This window comes from Vanessa cardui, chromosome 30 (genome assembly GCF_905220365.1).
Source record: "Vanessa cardui chromosome 30, ilVanCard2.1, whole genome shotgun sequence".
In the NCBI taxonomy this organism is placed as follows: domain Eukaryota; kingdom Metazoa; phylum Arthropoda; class Insecta; order Lepidoptera; family Nymphalidae; genus Vanessa; species Vanessa cardui.
In genome coordinates this window covers 336,295-359,075 of record NC_061152.1, presented here as the reverse complement: position 1 = coordinate 359,075, position 22,781 = coordinate 336,295, and the positions used below count along the sequence as shown (strand labels likewise).

The 22,781-nt window shown below is 40.0% G+C and overlaps 1 protein-coding gene across 1 annotated transcript; it reads left to right on the top strand.

Annotated features, from left to right (window-relative positions):
- The first annotated feature begins 335 nt into the window (after positions 1–335).
- LOC124542243 (zinc finger protein 419-like) lies at positions 336–20,155 on the top strand. Its single transcript, XM_047120191.1, has 15 exons — positions 336–571; positions 1,678–1,812; positions 3,101–3,220; positions 4,904–5,043; positions 6,728–6,862; positions 7,320–7,437; positions 9,359–9,463; positions 12,586–12,737; positions 13,461–13,520; positions 14,306–14,419; positions 15,817–15,948; positions 17,757–17,828; positions 18,206–18,422; positions 18,783–18,929; positions 19,979–20,155. The coding sequence occupies exons 1-15, from the start codon at positions 434–436 to the stop codon at positions 20,108–20,110; spliced, it is 1,917 nt and encodes a 638-aa protein (XP_046976147.1). The 5' UTR covers positions 336–433; the 3' UTR covers positions 20,111–20,155.
- Positions 20,156–22,781: the final 2,626 nt, after the last annotated feature.

The window sequence follows — 22,781 nt, the reverse complement described above, 5'->3', positions numbered from 1 at the left end:
ATAATCCCTTTTGAATACAGCCTTCTAACTTGATACATGGTCTTTGTCTAAAAACGCTATAATTTTTAATTCTTGTAACTATATAGCATTTTAGGACCAAATGCAAAAATCAATATAATAAGTTGATATCACAGGCACGTTATTTAAAGTAAAAATAAGCCATTAATATAATTAGAGATTCATTGATTCAATTAATTGTTGCATGGGAGACACAAGCCTATTTTTTTTATTTTTAAAAATATATTATCTTATAAAGACTGAGCTGTATGGCACAATACGTTTGCTTTCCTTAGAAAAAAAGATCAAGGTCGCTAAAACAGACAGCTGTCAAAACATCGTGTCAAATAACTGACGCCATTATTTCTGTTTACATGATCGAAAGTTTAATTTTAAATAAATATTTAATGCATTTAACTTTAATAAATACTGAAACATGGAGCCGAATGACAGTGAATTCAAGCTGGAATATGAGACGGCGAAAAACATATGCCGATGTTGTTTATCAACAGACAAAAGAATGACGAAAATCGAATCGTTCCGTGGGTTTTTCATCGATTTAGCGAATATTATCGTGAGTAACGATGTTTTATTACTTATAATAACACGACGTGCACGACACCGTGTACGACGGTACCGTGTTGTTTTATCTTTCAACCGCGATATATCGTTTGTTTTATGTTTTCTCAACATAAACAATTTTTTAAGCCCGTACTTATCAGCTTAATAGATATTTACGAAAAAACAATCTTGCTATCGATTTCGTATTCAGTCCATAATATCAGTTTATTATTCGTGCAAGTGTTATAAATATTATTATAAATATCATAGTGTAATAATGTAAATTATTAATTAAATAAGTTTATTTATTTGTGTATCAGATGGCATGGCCCATGGAACACTGGGTCTTAGTTTAAGATTACCTTCATTGCGAATACACTTTTACCCCTTTTAAGTTATGTTATTGTTTTATATAATAGATATTTTAAATTTCTAACATCAAAATATTAAACTTTCATTGCCCCCATTTAGCTACTAAGTTCTAAAAGAATTCCTGTACAGATTTTTACCCTGTTAGATCCAGTATTGCCTCTGTGTCATCAGCCAGTCATTCTAAAATTTTATTACTTAGATTTCACAATACTGGACAAAGATCTTCCAAATATATTTGTTCCACACAGCCTCCATATTATTCAAGTACTCATATAAAATCAGTTTTAAATCATCATGTTACAGTGTTGAACTAAATGTATAAGCTATTGATTCTGCATCTTCTATTTAGACATTTTTAACTTTGCCATTTCGTAAATTGAAATAGTTCTTAGAAAAGGCATATTATCGATACAAGATTTTATAGATGATAAAAAAGCTTGGAATTAATACCTGTTGACTTCCAGGCAGGATACATTACAATGTATATTGCCAATGCCCAACTCATAAATCAATATCTTTACATAGTATTAAACAAAGTAATTGATTGCTGAGATTCCCTATGTATGCTTAGATTTTTAAATATACAATTTTAAAATAGATACAGTGATTTGAGAGGAAGGCTTTGTATATACATGGACAATATAGTAAAGAAACACTGATAATAATTATAGAAGTTTCTACCGTGATTTCACAGCTTTGCACCTGTGAGTCGGGCCGGGTTGCTAGATAATAATATATGTCTTTCAGGTGTCGGAATCAGACGGTTTACCCCAATGGCTTTGCTACGAATGCAGCGCCCTTCTGCTCAAGAGTGTGCGTTTCAAACAAAAAGTTATCAACGCCCATACTATGTTATACGAATACCATAATCGCTGTGCACCGGTAAGAATTATATCATTATCATTACATAGTATAAAACAAAATCGCTGTCTGTCCCTATGTATGCTTAGATCTTTGAAATTATACAACGGATTTTGATGCGGTTTTTATCAATAGATAGAGTAGTTCGAGAGGAAGGTTTATATGTATACTACATACACAATGCAGTAGTGAAATATTGATCACTTTGGAGGTTTTATAGTGTTGTTGTAAATAAATAAATTATAAGGCGAAAGCTCAAGTGGTTGCTAGTATCTTATATTTTACTAGCCTACCCTAGTTGCAGAGTTGAATTTAATGTATGGGGGCCCTGGGGCCACGAATTAGGCCCTAGACCAATGATATTCTAATAAACAGATATGTTATATCCATACTAAACAACAGAAAAAGTGTGCCGCGCCGGGGACCGTTTATTTTACATTTCGGTACAAGTAAAAAGGATAGCTTGCTAAAAGCAAGAAGTAAAAGGGATAACTAGATGTTTTAATTACGCAAAACGTATTACTACGTAATTTTGTATTATAACGTGTTACTACGTAAAACGACTAAAGGCAAACGTCCCAATTGGGACGTTTTCTAGTCTTCACTTTTTGCGCGTTAATGACATATCTGTTTACTAGAACATCATTGCCCTAGACTAACAGAAGTGTGGGGACTCCAATAATTATATTAAGAGTTATTTGTTGCCAGTTGCTTTTTAATTCGACCCTGCTTAGTTTTAACAAGCTTGGAACATTATTCCATCAAGCTGTTCCAACGCGCTTTGGTGGATACACACTTGAATAGCCTATTTGACAATGCGAAAAATAAACTGTGTATCATCAGTGTGTGTAATCAGTGTATATTATGAGTTTAAAAATGGTTATTTACTAACGAAACTTGAAAATAATACTTAATTTATTAAAAAATCCATAAATAAAAATGCATTTTTTCAAACGTTTGTCACTTGACACAAAACGCTCCCGATTGGCCGAGCTTATGATGACGTCACTTTCTTGTTAAGCTTGCTTTTCTACTATACGTACCACAGATTAAAATACAGCAAAGTGACGTCACCGACCCCATTGCAGCGCCATATTGTCCAAGTAGCGTTTTTGCGCGCTATTTAAATATGGAATTTTTAATATGATATTTCTCGGCAAATATGTACTGACTTTTACTGGGTTCCTTAACCTCTACTAAATAACATAAAATGGATTAAAAACCAGTCAAATAGCCTATTAGACACATGCAGGTTTCCTCACGATGTTCTCCTTCGCGAGGCAGGCAATCATGTTAAATCCTTTTTCAGTTTCCCGTCGACGTCCAAGATCCTGAATTAACGAAATATGCGAGTCCCTTTTTAAGTAAAACAAATGTACTTGTTTTTGATACGACCAGGAGTAAAAATGGCTACCACAAGGTTTTAGAGGTAACGTATTATATATTGATATTATGGCTCGTTGTAACTCTGTCGCATTGATATGCTCTAAGTGCTTAGGGGCCGTCCATAAATTACGTCATCGATTTTTTCAGACTTACCCTCCCTACAATCATCCTATCGTCAGTTCTTAATGACCCCCCCCCCTTCTGGAAGAAATTCTGCTGGAAGAAATTTCTTTTTAGAAATAATCTTTTTGTACGTGAACAATAAACTATAAATAAATAAGAATGACGTCAATTTCGAACCCCCCCCCTAATTTAGAATGACGTAATATATGGACGGCCCCTTACCTATACTGAGGTTGTAAAAATAAAGTAACAGCCCGTAAATTTCCCACTGCTGTATCTCAGCAGGCCTCCTCTTCCATTAAGGAGAGGCTTTGGAACATATTTGTTATTATTAATTTTGATGAAATTAGACACATGCAGGTTTCCTCACGATGTTTTCCTTAACCGAGCACGAGATGAATTATAAACACAAATTAAGCACATATATATATGTGTGCTTGCCTGGGTTTGAACCCGAAATCATCGGTCACCACTGGGCCATCTCAGCTCTTATTTGATGTATAGCAAGCTTTAAACAAAAGATAATAAGGCTTTTTATAATCAACTAAAGCTGATTTCTAAAGTAGTGTGATGTAAATTAATGTTTGTCAATACCGACGCGTACGGTAGTGAAAAGACCAAGTTCAAAATCTTTTAAAGAACTTTGTAACTCATAAAGAACCTTACAGTTCATTTTACGATTACCAATACATATAAATTATATATAAAGTTTGTTTTTATGGTAGAATCTGCGGCAGTAGATATCCACATCGACCAAAAAAAGATAAATATAAACAATCAATATCAAAAATCAAAATATACTCTATTCAAGAAATTTTATTAACATAAGAATTAACAACATTAAATGTTTAAATATATATATATATATATATATATATATATATATATATATATATATATATGTATATATATATATATATATATGTATATATATATATATATATGTATATATATATATATACTACATACAAATATGAACTAAAACTAGTTACTGTATAAATCTTGACCGCGTGCAATGGTGGCAAGAATGCTAGCAGCATTTCCCCGTTGAATCGCAATTCCGATCCTCTGGGCAAACGAACCAGCCCTCCTGTCACCAGTGCCAATGAGGCGAGGTGTTATACTTTTGATGAATTATTATTCAAGTTGTCTTTTACAAGCACTTTTGAATCGTCATTTAACAATTAGACGAAGCTACCACCGGTGAAAATGACAAAATGATGTAGAATTAAATTTAAGAAACATTAAATTGCGTTTTAAATATATAAGTAAAGTAAAGTAACAGCCTATACATTTCCCACTGCTGAGATAAGGCCTCCTCTTCCATTAAGGAGAGGGTTTGGAACATATTCCACCACGCTGTTCCAATTCGGTGAAATACACATGTGGCACAATTTCGATGGAATTAGACACATGCAGGTTTCCTCACGATGTTTTCCTTCACCGATCACAAAATGAATTATAAACACAAATCAAGCACATCCATATAGCGGTGCTTGCCTGGATAGAACTCGCAATCATCGGTTAAGATGCATGCTATAACCACTGGGCCATCTCTTATCTTATATATAAATAATATTTACTATCTTTAAATCTCTTCCAGCACGATAGACCGAATTACCTAACAAATCTTATAGATATAAGTGTACCCGTCGAAGCTGAAATATTAGATGACAATGTCTCCATAAAGGATGAATACGTATTCTCTGAGGGGGAAGATGACCAACCCTTAGTGGTCATAAGGTATGATCTTTTATTTTATGGTATAGATTGGCGGACGAGCATATGGGCCACGTGATGGTAAGTCACCACACGTAGACAATGACGCTGTAAGAAATATCAACTATTCCTTACATCGTCAATGCGCCACCAACCTTGGGGACTAAGATGCTATGTCCCTTGTGCCTGTAGTTACACTGACTCACCCTTCAAACCGGAACACAACAATACGGAGTACTGTTATTTGTGCCTGTAGTTACACTGGTGGTGGATCATAGGGCTCACTACCCTCTTCATATAGAGAGTTGTAGATGATAAAAAAGGCTTGGAATTAATACCTGTTGATTTCCAGGATACATTACATACATATATAATTGTATTTAACTAATATGATTGTATTTTTTAAATGTTGAAAAGGAGTAACTACTGAGTTTCTTGCCGGTTCTTCTCGGTAGAATCTGCTTTCCGAACCGGTGGTAGCTTCACTTAATTGTAAAATGACGATTCAAAGGTGCTTGTAAAAGCCTACTTGAATAAAGTTTATTTTGATAAACAGCAATCAATCAATAATAGTACTACACAACTTGATGTAGCATCGGAAAATTCAATAAAACCGATTACTGCCGATTCACAACCGATAGAAACAGCTCCCTATCGCGCCATCCGACGCTATTCGTCGCTATAGATTCCCGCGTCAGTTCGACCCGAGACAGCGAGTGCGTGTGAAGCGACGCGTCGAATTGACGGATATATTAGGTCGTGTGACATTACGAGTTACTGCGTTTGTGTAAAGATCATATTCACATGAGAAATAGATATTGATGATTTGGGATAGCGTACTCAATTCGGATGTGATCGGTTTTACGAATTTTGGCGATGCTACATCTGAGTTGTGTCGTACTATACTTTATTCAAGTAGGCTTTTACATGTTTGACAACTATATCAAGTGAACTACCACCGGTTCGGAATGTAGATTCTACCAAGAACCAACAAGAAACTGGCTAGTTACTCTTTTTCAACATTTAAAAATACAGTCATGTTAGTTAAATGCAATTATATATGTATGTAATATATCCCTGCCTGGAAGGCAATAGGTACTAGCTCCACGCGTGTTTTATCGTCTGTATAATCTTGAAACGGCAAAGTTAAAAATGTCTGTGGAATTTTATTACAGAAACGGATATCCATACAATTTTGACGACCTCCGTGGTCGAGTGGTGTGTACACCGGTTTTTCATAGGTACGCCACTCCGAGGTCCCGGGTTCGATTCCTGGCCGAGTCAATGTAGAGATTATCATTAGTTTTCTATGTCGTCTCGGGTCTGGGTGTTTGTACCGTCGTTACTTCTGATCTTCCACAACACAAGTGCTTTAGCTACTCACATTGGGATCAGAGTAATGTATGTGATGTTGTCTCATATTTATATATTATATTTATTTATTATACAATACTTAGTATAATTGAGGCCTGATTGAAAACCTGTAAGGTTACCATTAGGTGAGCCAGTGTAACTACAGGCACAAGGGACATGACATCTTAGTTCCCAAGGTTGGCGGCATCTGCTGTAAAAGTTGGTGCAAATGGTTGGACCAGACCAGACCATGAATGCGTAGCTATTTAAATGATCTGAGCCCACTGATCATGAGGTCGTGAGTTCAAATCCTAGGTTGGGCAAATGTTCTAATGTTACTTTTCAATCGTCACAGTTCAAATAGGAATAAGAATCTAGAGGATCTCATCGCTACCGATATCAAAGAAGAGAAGAAAGAGAAAAAGAAGAAAGTTAAGAAGAAAGTGAAATCGAAATCCGTGAAGGCAGTTGAAGATAAATTAGAAATAGAGTAAGTCGTATATCACTATATATTATAAAACGAACGAACGCGTCTGACTGTATGTTAAATAACTCCAAAACTACTGAAGGGATTTTCATGCTGTTTTCACTGATAGAGTGAGCTGAGATGGCCCAGTGGTTAGAACGCGGGCATCTTAGCCGATGTTTGCGGGGTCAAACCCAGGCAAGCACCGCTATATATATGTGCTTAATTTGTGCTTATAATTCATCTCGTGCTCGGTGAAGGAAAACATCGTGAGGAAACCTGCATGTGTCTAATTTCATCGAAATTCTGCCACATGTGTATTCCACCAACCCGCATTAGAACAGTGTGGTGTTCCAAACCCTCTCCTAAATGGATCTTCCATTAGGCCTTAGCCCAGCACTTTATTTTTTACTAGAGATAGGAGGGGGGATAATTGCCCAGCTGTGGGACCGCTTAAACAGTTAACCATTTATGATTTCAGTGTTAGTTTAGAGGCTTCAGAACCAAAGAGGAGTGTTCTCAGGAAACCGGTAGAGATAGACGAAACCAAGATTAGAATAATCAAACTTGACCCCGCCGAGCAACTGAAGCAGCGAGAGGTGAGATGGGCTCCGTTTCATTTGTAATACGCTATTTGACGATGCGAAAATAAAGTGTGAATTATTGTAATCAGTGTATATTATGAGTTTAGAAATGGTTATTTACTAACGAAAGTTGAAAATAATACTTAATTTATTCAAAAATCAATAAATAAAAATGCAAATTTTCAAACATTTGTCACGTGACACAAAACGCTCCTGATTGGTCGGGCTTATGATGAAGTCACTTTCTTGTAAACTTTGCTTTTCTACTATGTGTGCTACAGATTAAAATACAGCAAAGTGACGTCACTGACCCCATTGCAGCGCCATATTGTCAAAGTAGCGTTTTTGCGCGCTATTTAAATATGGAACTTTTAATATGATATTTTGCGGCAAATATGTACTAGAAATAAAAAACACAACTGTTAATGGATTTCTTAACTTCTACTAAATAATATAAAATGGATTTTAAGAACCAGTCAAATAGCCTATTGGCGGGTAGGTAATGTACTAAGGCGTAACTTAGGCTTCCAAGCGCCCAACTTAAGTTGAGCTCTTTCTGATATGGTTGTCGATTTGAATTGGGGGTCAGCTTATACTGGTAGTTGATCGGGTGTATGTTGCGTTCCGTTTTGCAAATCTCCCACGCCACGCGGACGTCGTCGTCTGTTTGTAATTTTTCCACAACGTGGACGTGAATGTATATACGGTACAATTGTAGAAGTTTATAATGAGATGTACTAAGGCGTAACTTAGGCTTCCAAGCGCCCAACTTAAGTTGAGCTCTTTCTGATATGATTGTCGATATGAATTGGGGGTCAGCTTATACTGGTACTTGATCGGGTGTATGTTGCGTTGCGTTTTGCAAATCTCCCACGCCACGCGGACGTCGTCGTCTGTTTGTAATTTTTCCACAACGTGGACGTGAATGTATATACGGTACAATTGTAGAAGTTTATAATGAGATGTACTAAGACGTAACTTAGGCTTCCAAGCGCCCAACTTAAGTTGAGCTCTTTCTGATATGGTTGTCGATATGAATTGGGGGTCAGCTTATACTGGTAGTTGATCGGGTGTATGTTGCGTTGCGTTTTGCAAATCTCCCAGGCCACGCGGACGTCGTCGTCTGTTTGTAATTTTTCTACAACGTGGACATGAATGTATATACGGTACAATTGTAGAAGTTTATAATGAGATGTCGTAAGCAAACAAATTCTGTAGTAGGTATGTTTAGTATCAGTATTGCACCCGTGCGAAGTCGGGGCGGGTCGCTAGTATATTATAAAAGTACGATTAGAAAACGTGTTTGCGCACACTGTGCCGTATGCACATAGGTATTAAAGTAAACAGTAAGGTTACATATTCTATTACTAAAATATTTCACATCTGTGTATCTCAGACACGAGTCGAGATGGCCCAGTGGTTAGAACGCGTGCATCTTAACCGATGATTGCAGGTTCAAATCCAGGCAAGCACCGCTGATTCATGTGCTCGATTTGTCTTTATAATTCATCTCGTGCTCAGCGGCGAAGGAAAACATCGCGAGGAAACCTGCATGTGACATTCATAGAAATTCTGCCACATGTGTATTCCACCAACCCGCATTGGAACAGCAGTGGGAATTTACAGGCTGTTGTTGTTGTTGTGTATCTCATATTCTTTGGCATATATCATGTATAAAAGTCGAAGGATTGCATATGTAAGACAGAGTGTCTGTCAAGTGCGTCACAGTCCGTATAATTGTAGCGTCTCGTTGATAAATCGTGAACCAGTCAGTGACTTTCATTATCCTCTCAATTGTCGTATTCTTCAGTGGGTATATTTTAATTTGAATGATAAAGTTAGCTGTTCTTAATAATGGGTGCGTAAAAACTGTGTGTGTGGCTGTGTAAATAACGATATCGATCACAGCATTGTGATACTGGTGCTATAATTTCAGGAGGAGAGCAAAGCGACTCTCAAGTTTCCGTTCCAGTGTCAGCTCTGCTTCAAAGGTTTCAACTTCGAAGTCAAACTCAAGAATCACATGTTCAAACATAGTCCGGTGAGTGTATATGTTTATTAGGGTAACGAGCTGTTTCTTATTGCGTGGGGGGGGGGGCAGACTCAGCTGTAGCTGCGAGTGAAGTCCTGAGGAAATTATATTTATATGAAAGGCCAGGAGGGCTTTCACCAGAAGAAGGGCCTTCACCACCACTTATTTTATTTAGAGCGGGTAGATGGGCGTGTTAAAATAAACGATACAGTCCAAAATGTTAATTGCAATTTAATAATCACTGTAGTCATAGGAATAGTTCGAATACACTGCACTTTCACACAAAAATCAACTACGATTCCTCATAAGTGTGGTAAACGGGCGCCGTTTCGTTCAAGATGGCTGCTCGCCTCCCATCGACAATGACGCTTCGCTAGGTTGACAGCTTGTCAACCTGATATAGGACGGAAACGCCGTCATATATGTATATTACTCTTATCCCAATGAAAGTAGCTAAAGCACTTGTGTTGTGGAAGATCAGAAACGAGAGCACTACAAACACACTGACCCGAGACAACATACACAACTCATGAACTTCGACGCGGCCGGAGAAACCGTGACCTCGGAACGGCGTAACCATGAAAAAGCGGTGCACACACTACTCGACCACGGAGGTCGTCGAATGAGATCGCACTTCGGCTTAGAATGTAGTTAGGTGGTTTAGTAATTCGGTAGAATATGCAGAGTGATCCAACATCTCTACGCAAAGCCAAAGGATCAAGGAGATCGGAAAGGGCTTGATCGTCGATAACTCGAGCCGCTCTACGTTGTAAACGGTCAAACGGAAGGAGCTGGTACTGGGGAGCACCCGCCCAGAGGTGAGAGCAGTACTCCATGTGAGGCCGAATTTGCGCCTTGTAAAGTTTTAGGCGATGGGCCGACGTGAAATACTGTCTCGCCTTGCTGAGCACACCGAGCTTCTTTGAAGCCACTTTGGCTTTGCCTTCCAATTGACCGCGGAACTAAACGAAGCTCGAAATATCAACGCCAAGTATTCCGATACTACCTGTAACGGCTATCGGGATGTTCTCAAATCGTGGAGATACGACAAATGGTGTTTTTTCAGCGATTAACGCGCAAACTTGCGTCTTTTTGGGGTTGAAATGGACTAAATTTAGCCGGCCCCAGTTCGAGACTTCGTTTAACGAAGACTCGATTTCAGACACAAGTTTGTTCCGGTTTTCTTCGACGTTTTACCGAGAAATATTAGCGCGGCCGGTGTATAAGGTGTCAACAGTACTGTCGTCTGCATAACAATGAATGTTTCCAATTTGCAACAAGTCATTGATATGCAGAAGAAACAAAGTGGGTGATAGAACGCAGCCTTGTTGAACACCAGCATTGACGAACGAACGAGTCGGAGCATGCACCGTCGACAACGACCTAGATGATCCGATCTGCCAAAAAGCTGGTAATCCAATTGCATAATTTCCCGGGAAGCCCATAGGAAGGAAGCTTCGAAAGAAGCGCTTTGTGCCATACGCGATCGAAGGCCTTCGCTATGTCCAAGCTGGCTGCTAATGCCTCACCCTTGTTCTCAACTGCTTCAGCCCATCTATGAGTAAGGTAAATTAGAAGATCATCGGCCGACCGACCCCGACGGAAACCGTACTGGCGGTCGCTAATCAGCTGGTTCTCCTCTAGATACCGCAGGAGCTGGCAGTTTATAAGGGACTCCATTATTTTGGAGAGCAAGGAAGTGATAGCTATAGGCCTATAATTGGACGGATCTGAGCGGTTGCCTTTTTTAGGGATCGGATGCACCAAAGCAGTCTTCCAGGAGTTCGGGATGACGCCTAATGCGTAGGATTGCCGGCAAAGACGCGTTAAGACCGGTGCCAACTCGGGAGCACATGTCCGTAGCACGATTGGAGGGATGCCATCGGGTCCACTCGACTTGTGAATGTCCAAGGAAAGAAGTGCTTTCCGAACTGCACTTTGCCGAAATTTAACCTCCGGCATCGTCGTATCACATCGCGGGATTGATGGTGGTGACTTTCCTTGGTCATCCAGAGTCGAGTTAGACGCGAAAAGTGACCCTAAAAGATCGGCCTTCTCCTTCGCGGTATGGGCAAATGACTCACCGTCCCTGTGCAAAGATGGAAAAGAAGGCTAACAGAAATTCCCTAGGACAGCCTTAGCGAGAGACCAGAACGCACGTGTTCCTGATGGGAAGCGCACCAGTCTCTCGCCAATTCTGCCAATGTACTTCGACTTCGCCTCAGCTATCGCGTTTTTGAAGGACCTGGAGGCAGAGTTATATTCCTTTCTGAATGTGCTGGTGTTTGCATCACGAGACGCCGATACGTTAGCCCTGTCTTGGTAGCGTTCCCATTTTCAGCGACCAAACCAGGGCTGGGACTTGCCACCAATGGGCACCGCAGGCTATGGATTGAAAAGTTCCATACCCTGAAGCACCACATCGGCGACAGAGTCAGAGACAACGCTCGGATCATCCATCGAGAAACAAACCCGCCCCCATGGGTAAGATGCAAAGAAGGACCGCATCCCATCCCAATCTGCTGACTTGTAGTGCCACACGCGACGACAGCCCGCGAAACGAGGTCGTGAGTACCGTGTATCTGGCACTGTACTCCGGACGAGACAGTGGTCCGACGAGCCCAGAGGGGGATCGACGACAATCTTATAGCCGTCCGGATGCGAAGTCAGCAGAAGGTCCAACAGGGAAGGTGTATGATCCTCCACGTCCGGTATTCGCGTTGGCGAGGTGACCAGTTGTGTCAAATCATAAGCCAAAGCGAAGTCGAGAACAGATCTACCCGCATGATCAGTGGTGCGTGATCCAAGCCACTCTGTATGATGGGCATTGAAATCGCCCAGAATAATGATCTCTGCGGATGGAGTCTGCTGCAGCACGGAATCTGTAGCCAATTGGACGTGCTCAACCAGTCGGTCGATTTCGGCATTACCGCTATGGGACCTATAAAGGCACGCGTAGATTCGCGGATGGTCGTCGCAGTCTACGCGCAGCCAGATAATTGATAGGTCCTGCCCTTCAAGGCAGGCATTCGACTGCAACCGAGAGGTATGCAGTGTGGCACGAGAGGTAAGAAGTGTATACTGTGTACCAATAGTTAGTGTCTCTTTTATATGTGTGTGTGTGTGTGCAGGCGCGCGGGCCGCACCGCTGCGAGTTGTGCGCGATGCACTTCCCGAGCGCGTACTCGGCGTCCGTGCACGCGCTGACGCACACGCGGCGCTACGAGTGCGTCGCGTGCGGCCGCCGCATGGCCGACCGCCTCGCCATGCTCAATCACTACCGGTGAGCGACACTCCACTATATATGTATATACTATATATACTATATGTAGCGACTTTGCTTGAATCGTTACTTAACAACTGTATGGAGAGAAGCTACGGCCAGTTCCACTCGACTTTTATTTATTTTTTATGGTATAGGTTGGCGGACGAGCATGTAGGCCACCTGATGGTAAGTGGTCACAATCACCCATAGACAAGGACGCTGTAAGAAATATTAACTATTCCTTACACCGTCAATGCGCCACCAACCTTGGGAACTAAGATGCTATGTCCCTTATGTCATGAGATCACTTCGAAACGAGTCTGATTTGTGTGTAATCAAATTTGTTTCCGTATATATATAATCAAATTTAACAACCCTTTCATAGTACGTCACTATATTATATACCAGCTGAATTTAACACAAAAGTAGTGTAGCCTAAGTTACTCCCTATTCTATCAGTTATCTGCCAGTGAAAGTCCCGTCAAAATCGGTCCAGCCGTTCCAGAGATTAGTCGGAACAAACAGACAGACAAATATTGTAAAAAATGTTACTTTGGTATATGTGCCGTGTATATACATATGCATTGAGTAAAAAGGGCTGTTTTAATATTACAAACAGACACTCCAATTTTACATACAGACATAGTACATATAGCTGAAGTTGAGTAGTTAAACCAATATAATAGTATTTTGTGCAGCGCACGGTAGCGCAGTGCCAAGTTCAAAAGCTGTTTCTTCTAGATCTCAACACGAAGGCGTGCTCTCTGTGTTTACCTGTGATATCTGCGGGAAGATTTCCAAGTAAGAATCTTTTATTAATATTTATATATAAGCTTGACATATATAATAGTTTTATATTATGAAGTTATTAATCGACTTCAAAGAAAAAGGAGGTTCTCAGTTTGATTGTCTGTATGTATGTATGGTTTGGCTAAAGCTATTTGGATACGGTTTTCAGAAAAGTATTTTCTACATTCAGGAGAAGGTTTTAGTGCTTTAACCGACTCTAAGAAAAAAGAGGTTCTTAGTTTGACCCATAAGTATGTATGTATGAAGGTTTTTAGTTATTATTAGACAAAGAGTTATCAATATATGTTATTACTAGACATCGGATTGTATGCACTATCAAAATGCCTCTTGGTGGTAGGGCTTTGTGCAAGCCCGTCTGGGTAGGTACCACCTACTCATCAGTTCTTCTATCTCTAGTTATTCTACCTCTTCCGGTTTGAACGGTGAGTGGGCCAGTGTAACTACAGACACAAGGGACATAACATCTTAGTTCCCAAGGTTGGTGGCGCATTGACGATGTAAGGAATAGTTAATATTTCTTACAGCGTCATTGTCTATGGGTGACGACGACAGTGGATGGCCCATATGCTCGTCCGCCAATCTATTAAAAAAAACCTTTATTTTTATTAGTTTCACACAGTATTTCTTTATTTAAATAATTATCATAACTGACGAGGCGTAACGTCTTTGTATATATAATTTTACACACGACTTTAATCAATAATAATCAATGACAACAGACACAGTGGGTCTGTTGTCATTATACGTGTGTGTGTGTTGTGTTTGCGCACGCGCAGTAACGACAAGACTCACCGCGGTCACGTGCGCAACCACCACACGGGCGCGCGCGCCGAGTGCGCGGACTGCGGCAAGAGCTTCGTCAACAGGGACTCACTCGTCGAACACCAACTGTGAGTGACGCCTCTGTATTGTTTTATTTAATATACAACATCCACAGGCTCGCAGAAACCCGTGCCTTTTTTCGACATTTTGGCGTTTTATATTTTATGCTAAACATCAGATCTTCGCTGGAAATCATTCTTGTCGTCTTCGTGGGAGACGTGGCCCATACTGATATTTTTTTTAATATTTTTAAATAATATATGCATAATCTAAGGCAAAGGCAAATATCTAAGGTATTATACTAACCTAACTCCGTTGTACCCCCTTAGGGGTGGAGGTGGATAAATACTAATCAATGACTCGCTGTAACTAAGGATCCGCAGGAAATTTTCAAGGCGCAAAAATTCCAAACCCCCATTTTACCCCTTAAGGGTGGAGTTTTGTAATATTTGAGCGGATGTCGTAATCCTATTAAAAAACAACCTAATAAATTTGTAATTTGTAGGTGTTGTAGTTTCTGTGATTTTGTTATTTAATCTGCGAGTTGTATTTCAATTATATGCATACTAGCTTTTAACTGAAACTTTATAGTTCATTTATATAATTCTAATATAAAAGCTTATTACATGAACAACTTGCTAGTTTAAGTTCTATCTAAATCGATCCAGCCGTTCTAGAGATGAGCCGCAACAAACGAACGGAATAGACAAAAGTAGAAAGTAGTTATTTTAGTATATGTACCGTGTATACATACATATGCTTTCAGTAAAAGCTGTTATTTTAACATTAAGTCAAATTCAAAAATCTTTATTCAAAATAGAAGTGTTTACACTTTCTTATTGATAATCAAAAATCTACCACCGGTTCGGAATTTGACACCTCAGACCTGAGAAGAACCGGCGAAAGAAACTCAGCGGTATTTTTTCATTTCATGTTACAAATACAATATATGTATATATTTAATAATAAATCAATAAATTTTTATGATTTGAGGTCGCCTGGAGGCGATCATCTCATTCCCAAGGTGTGCAGTCAACTAAAAAGCCATTAGTGCTGTAATATCCTTTAGCACACAAACGCTCTTTAAAGATTCTTTTGAATTTTATAATTGAATATTGTTGAACGTTTTCTGGGATCCTGTTGTAAAAACGTCTACATTGCCCTAAAAAAGAGTTACTAACTCTGTGTAATCGGGTACAAAGCGTAACAAGTTTATTCTTGTTCCTAGTATTAATGGAATGTACGTCACAATTTTTGGGAAAATCTATGTTTTTGCGTACATACATAACATTATCAAAAACAAATTGAGAAGCGACAGTCATTATTTTAATTTCATTAAACTTACATCTTAACGAAACTTTTGGGCCTAGGTTATAAAGAGATAATATAATTTTATAATAAGCATAGATGAAAAGTAAATTCTGAACCGTATTTGGTTTTCATCTAGCTCATAATGTTAACCCAGGATACACCAAGGCATCAAGAACTACGAATGCGAGGAGTGCGGCAAGAAGTTTCGGACGAGGAATCAGATCCGGCACCACATGGTCAAGCACAGCGACGCCAAGGACTTCTACTGCGTTGAGTGCGACGTCAGGTGAGCTCATGGCTCCTTGGGTTGGAGTGACTCTCGTGCCTTCTCTATCGCACGTGACTTTGTCGTAGCTATCTGTCCCTTTTTGCCACAAATAAAAGCATATATGTGATGTCGTCAGCATTCAAGGTCAAGATGACTGCCCAACAACAGCCTGTAAATTCCCACTGCTGGGCTAAAGGCCTCCTCTCCCTTTGAGGAGAAGGTTTGGAACATATTCCACAACGCTGTTCCAATGCGTGTTTGTGGAATACACATGTGGCAGAATTTCTATGAAATTTGTCACATGCAGGTTTCTTCACGATGTTTTCCTTCACCGCTGAGCACGAGATGAATTTTAAAGACAAATTAAGCACATGAATCAGCGGTGCTTGCCTGGGTTTGAACCCTCAATCATAAATTAAGATGCACGCGTTCTAACCACTGGGCCATCTCGATTCTCCTTACTTATTACTGCTCAAGCGCGTGTGTAACACAGATGCCCTTAATGTGCCCTCAGCCTGATACGGACGGCAAATCTCAATGATATTCTAATAAACAGATATGTTATATCCATACTAAACAACAGAAACAAGTGTGCCGCGCCGGGGACCGTTTATTTTACACTTCGTTACAAGTAAAAAGGATAGCTTGATAAAAACAATAAGTAAAAGGGATAACTAGATGTTTTTATTACGCAAAGCGTATTACTACGAAATTATGATGTATTATAACGTGTTACTACGTAAAACGACTAAAGGCAATCGTCCCAATTGGGAAGTTTTCTAGTCTTCACTTTTTGCGCGTTAATGACATATCTGTTTACTAGAACGTCATTGGCAAATCCGATACGACCGGCAAAAGTACAGGTGCAGTATTAAATTCTATACGAGCTCTTTGATTCACGGTACACACAACTTTAAGAAACAATTAGTTGTTCTACACGCATCCAATCATAGCCACCTAATACGGGATTACACTGAATGAAACAACCGTTGCACTGTGAACCGACTTTATTAACACTCGGAAGAAAATCTATTGTATGTAAACAGGGCGACCCTTATATACCTTTCCGCGAACACAACGCTTGCGCGATTCAGAAATGAGCTGCCGTTGCTTACCGCCTCTGACATATATGAAGATTCAGTTGACAACTTCACTAGCGCGATTCAGGATTAATCGTGATGTTTTAGTGACATACTATTTTATATCTTATTTTATTTTAAACTTATTTATTATTTTATTAATATTTACATAAATGTGAGGCTTTAACAGTAGTAATAACCCTAACATTATATTTTTTTCTATTCTATTTGACGGTTCAGTATGATTTATTGTAAAGTTTACTTGGATTGGATTTGATTTTTAATATGTTATCTGTAGCAGTTGTTATTTTAAAATGCTTAGTAGTAAAGTATGTAAGTATTACAAGAAATATATAGATATGGATAGATTTGATTTCATCATAAAATAAAAAATAAGGTACAATAGGTATCATATTTGAAGACCTCCATGTTCGAGTGGTGTGTACACCGATTCATGGGTACGCCACTCTGAGGTCCCGGGTTCGATTCCCGATCGAGTCGATGTAGATTACCATTAGTTGTCTACGTCGTCTCGGGTCTGGGTGTTTGTGCCGTCGTTACTTCTGATCTTCCACAACACAAGTGCTTTAGCTACTCACATTGGGATCAGAGTAATGTATGTGATGTTGTCTCATATTTATTTATTTATCATATAAGATACAAAATAAGGTTTCGTCTGATTCAAATATGAACTTGTCCCGACGCGCTCCCGTGCGCGCTGTGATCTCATGATATCAATGGTTACAGGTTCAAGTCTGCGCACACACTCCGGCAGCATCTGAAGAGGAGTTCCAAGCACAAGGACAAAAAGAGCTTAAAGTGAGTGCTTATGAATGCTACCTACTGCTGTTGTGAGGTATGTTTGTCTGTGTGTATGTATACAGTAACACACTCACTGATGGCTTCAGCATCCAAGCGTAAACTGTTAATGGGCTGTGTTTGGTGAGTACTGTTGTAATTTCAATAGAACCCAATAGGGAATGATTTGTGGAAATTTAACCACGAAAGTGGGGGGGGGGGGTGTTTGAACGTTTGTGATTAAATTGTGACAAAAACGTGTAAATAGTGACAGTGCACGACATGTACAGACGTCAGGTGAGAGTCTTCACATAATTGATAAGTATCCGGTAAATAAAAAAGCTTTACTATTCTATTTTGACCGAGAGTGACTCCACCCCCACATTGGACGCGCTCAGGTTCGCGTGCGCGGCGTGCGGCAAGCGCTTCGAGTCGGGCGCGCGGCTGGCGGCGCACGTGCGCGTGCAGCACGAGGGCGTGCGCGAGCACCGCTGCGGCGCGTGCGGCGCCGCGCTCGCCTCGCGCGCCTCGCTCAACAAGCACGCGCGCGCCGTGCACGCCGGCCTGCGCGCGCCGCCCGCGCACGTCTGCCACACCTGCGGGAAGATGTTCCGCGTGAGTCTCGACCGGCCCTCTGTGTGTGTGCGCGTGTGTGGTTGTTGTGTTGGTATAGGTTGGCGGACGAGCATATGGGCCACCTGATGGTAAGTTGTCACCATCACCCATAGACAATGACGCTGTGAGAAATATTAACTATTCCTTACATCGTCACTGCGCCACTAACCTTGGGAACTAAGATGTTATGTCCCTTGTGCCTGCAGTTACACTGGCTCGCTCACCCTTCAAACCGGAACACAACAATACTAAGTACTGTTTAGCGGTAGAATAACTGATGAGTGGGTGGTACCTGCCCAGACGGGCTCGCACTGTGTGTGTGTGTGTGTGCAGCCCCGCTCACGAGCGACCGTCCCGCAGGCCAAGTCGACGCTGGTGAACCACGTGCGCACGCACACGGGCGAGAAGCCCTACGAGTGCGGCGTCTGCGGGCGCCGCTTCGCGCAGCGCACGGCCATGCGCACGCACGTCAAACTCGTCCACCTCAAGATACACCGCAGCGCCAGGGTGAGCCCGCAGCCAGTACAAACAGCTCCCTATCGCGCTATCAAACGCTATTCGTCGCTATAGATTCCCGCGTCAGTTCGACCCGAGACAGCGAGTGCGTGTAAAGCGACGCGTCGAACTGACGAATATATTAGGTCGTGTGATATTACAAGTTACTGCGTTTGTGTTAAGATCATATTCGCGTGAGAAATAGATATTGATAATTTGGGATAGCGTACTCAATTCGGATGTGATCGGTTTTACGAACTTTGCCGATGCGACATCTGAGTTACGTCGTTCTGTAACCGCCTCCTTATAATGTATATTATCGCTACATGTCATAAAACAACGTCGGCCGCGTCTGTCTGTATATTGGCGATAAACTCCAAAACTTCTGAACTGATTTACATGCGCTTTTCATTAATAGGCAGAAGAATTCATAACGAAAGTTTAGGTATATAATTTTTAAAGTTTTTGTGTAAATAACTTAAAATAGAAAAACATTTTAAACATGTCGGAAAAGCAACAAAATTTATAATTCAAAACTAACAGAGAAATAAGGAAGAAAACTGTATATACTTCACCCCAATGATATTCGAGTAAACAGATATGTTATACCCATATTAAACAACAGAAAAAAGTGCGCCGCGCCGGGGACCGTTTATTTTACATTTCGTTAGAAGTACAAAGGATAGCTTGATAAAAACAATAAGTAAAAGGCATAACTAGATGTTTTAATTACGCAAAACGTATTACTACGTAATTATGATGTATTATAACGTATTACTACGTAAAACGGCTAAAGGCAAACGTCCCAATTAGGACGTTTTCTAGTCTTCACTTTTTGCGCGTTAATGACATATCTGTTTACTACAACATCATTGATTTGGATACATTTTTCTAGAATGAATAAATAATAGGATACAGCTTCCGTTGTATGTCTTAGGAAATACATCATTGCTTCACCCCAAAATTTTACATTAAATATCTCATATTTTCAAATTAAGAAGTATCTGTGCACCAAAATAAAATATATGCATCCGGTTTCGATTCTAAATTCAAACTTCCAGATCAAACCGAAGCTACCTCCGCCGGAAACGGCGCCCAAGTCCGAGATGTACAAGAACGACTCCCCCCTCCTGTTCGAGTGGGGGCGGCAGGCCGCGCCCTGCGAGTACTTCACCGTCACGGCGGGGCCCTGACGCCGGCCCTGATGCCCTCAATGACGAATAAACTATCGACTTTTATAACAGTTTTCTTTTATTTCCACATAACCTAACCTAACCTAACCTTTAGTACATACTTGGTGGTAGGGCTCTGTGCAAGCCCGTCTGGGTAGGTACCACCCACTCACCAGTTATTCTACCGCCAAATAACAGTACTCAGTATTGTTGTGTTCCGGTTTGAAGGGTGAGCCAGTGTAACTAAAGACACAAGGGACATAGCATCTTAGTTCCCAAAGTTGGTGGCGCATTGACGATGTAAGGAATTGTTAATATTTCATACAGCGTCATTGTCTATATGTGATGGTGACCACTTACCATCAGGTGACCCATATGCACGTCCGCCAACCTATTCCATAAAAACAAAAAAACACATAACTAACTATATATAGAGTCGAGATGGCCCAATGGTTAGACCGCGTGCATCTTAACCGATGATGTCGGATTCAAACTAATCAAGCACCACTATATATGTGCTTAATTTGTGTTCATTATTCATCTCGTGCTCGGTAGGAAAACATCGTGAGGAAACCTGCATGTGTCTAATTTCATCGAAATTCTGCTACATAGGTATACAAGCCGCGTTGGAACAGCGTGGTGGAATATATTCCAAATCTCCTCAAAGAGATCAGGCCCTAACTCAACAACAGCCTGTAAATTCCCACTGCTGGGCTAAAGGCCTCCTCTCCCTTAGAGGAGAAGGTTTGGAACATATTCCACCACGCTGTTCCAATGCGGGTTGGTGGAATACACATGTGGCAGAATTTCTATGAAATTGGTCACATGTAGGTTTCCTCGCGATGTTTTCCTTCACCGCTGAGCACGAGCTGTTGTTGTTGTTGTTATATGGATGTGGATGGATATAGAGGTAGAGGACGACCAAGGAAACGATGGATGGATTGTGTGAAAGACGATATGGTTAGAAAGAATGTGAGATGACGTCTGACAGAGAGGTATGGAAGGAGAAGACATGCTGCGCCGACCCCAAATAATATTGGGATAAGGGCAGGAGGATGATCGTTTCAATATTTTGGTCGTGAAATGTCGCGACAGACATAATTAGTTTTTACATTTATAATATTAACTATTGAAGTTTAAATGTAGGTCAGATCCGATCGAAACCTATCCACGATTCTAGATCGTTAAAAAATAATGATATTGAATCGACGACAATAGGCTACTTGACTGGTTTTTAAAATCCATTTTATATTATTTAGTAGAGGTTAAGGAACCCAGTAAAAGTTGAGTTTTTTATTTCTAGTACATATTTGCTGAAAAATATCATATTATCATATTTAAATAACGCGCGACAACGCTACTTGGACAATATGGCGCTGCAATGGGGTCGGTGACGTCACTATGCTGTATTTTAATCTGTGGTACATGTAGTAGAAAAGCAAGGTTTACAAGAAAGTGACTTCATCATAAGCCCGGCCGATCAGGAGCGTTTTGTGTCACGTGACAAACGTTTGAAAAAATGCATTTTTATTTATATATTTCTGAATAAATTGAGTATTATTTACAAGTTTCGTTAGTAAATAACCATTTTTAAACTCATAATATATACTGATTACAATAATTCACAATTTATTTTTCGCATTGTCAAATAGCCTAGTCGTCCAATCGAGATAATTTTCCGTCAAATCCGTGAAATTCAACGAAGTGACAGTTCAACGGGCCGCCATGTTTGACGTTTACGGGCGCGTTCATACTTTCTATCATTTATGGTGTAAGGTCTTAAGTGATTTTTAATATAATCCAAGTTGCGCCTTTATCGCTAAGGAATAAGGTATAGTTTACCTTGAAATTATTAAGAATTAACATCGTTATTTTCTATTTGATTGTAGCCAGTCTATGCAATTTGTTGCACGAGATAGATGTTTTAAAAATCTTGCTGTTGTGGGTTTTCAGACTTCTGGGTGTTGCGAGTGAAACTTGGAATTTTGACATCTCATATTAAATTGTTTATTTAGATAATATATGAGACAAACAAAAAAAACCCGCTGAGTTTCTTTCGCCGGTTCTTCTCAGGTCTGGGTGTTTCAATTGACCATCAATAAGAAAGTGTAATGCTTCTATATTGAATATAGTTATTGGAGTTTGAGTTTGACGAGATCTCCGAGGCGAAATTCAGTACCCAGGATTAATAGAACGCCAAAAGATAAAGCAGACAGAAAAGAGCTTGATCGTCAATCATTATTATTATTAGTGGTACTGTTGATCGAATGTGAGAAGCTATCTATTTAAAATGACTTGATAATTCACTGATGGTCAAGCCAGCAACTCCATCGTGCATTTAATGTCACTCTGTTCCCGCGCAATTCAAATATTGACACTCATAATTTTTAACAACTGTATAAGTTTCAAGAACTTCAAACATTAAAAAAAAAATACAATTAAGTGACACAGAAGTAACAAGATTGTTCAAGCACAAATTAAAGTAAATTTGTAACGTAGCACGTCGCTTCGATTTACACTTCGGACCAGTTATAGCTTTATACTTAATTCAATATTGTGCTTCTACATACCTAATCGATAAAGACTATTTAGATTTGATTTAAATTCAAGAGATGAGTAAAATTATTTGATTTGTACAGTCGGGGTAAGAAAGGGTTCGTCACCTTAAGATCTATTTTCGTGTGCTCAGTAT

Excerpts from the sequence above, each read along its gene's own strand:
- LOC124542243 (XM_047120191.1), top strand. The coding sequence starts at position 434 with ATGGAGCCGAATGACAGTGAATTCAAGCTGGAATATGAGACGGCGAAA. Across the intron at positions 3,221-4,903 it reads GCTACCACAAGGTTTTAGAG|CACGATAGACCGAATTACCT; the intron begins GTAACGTATTAT and ends AATCTCTTCCAG. Across the intron at positions 7,438-9,358 it reads AGCAACTGAAGCAGCGAGAG|GAGGAGAGCAAAGCGACTCT; the intron begins GTGAGATGGGCT and ends CTATAATTTCAG.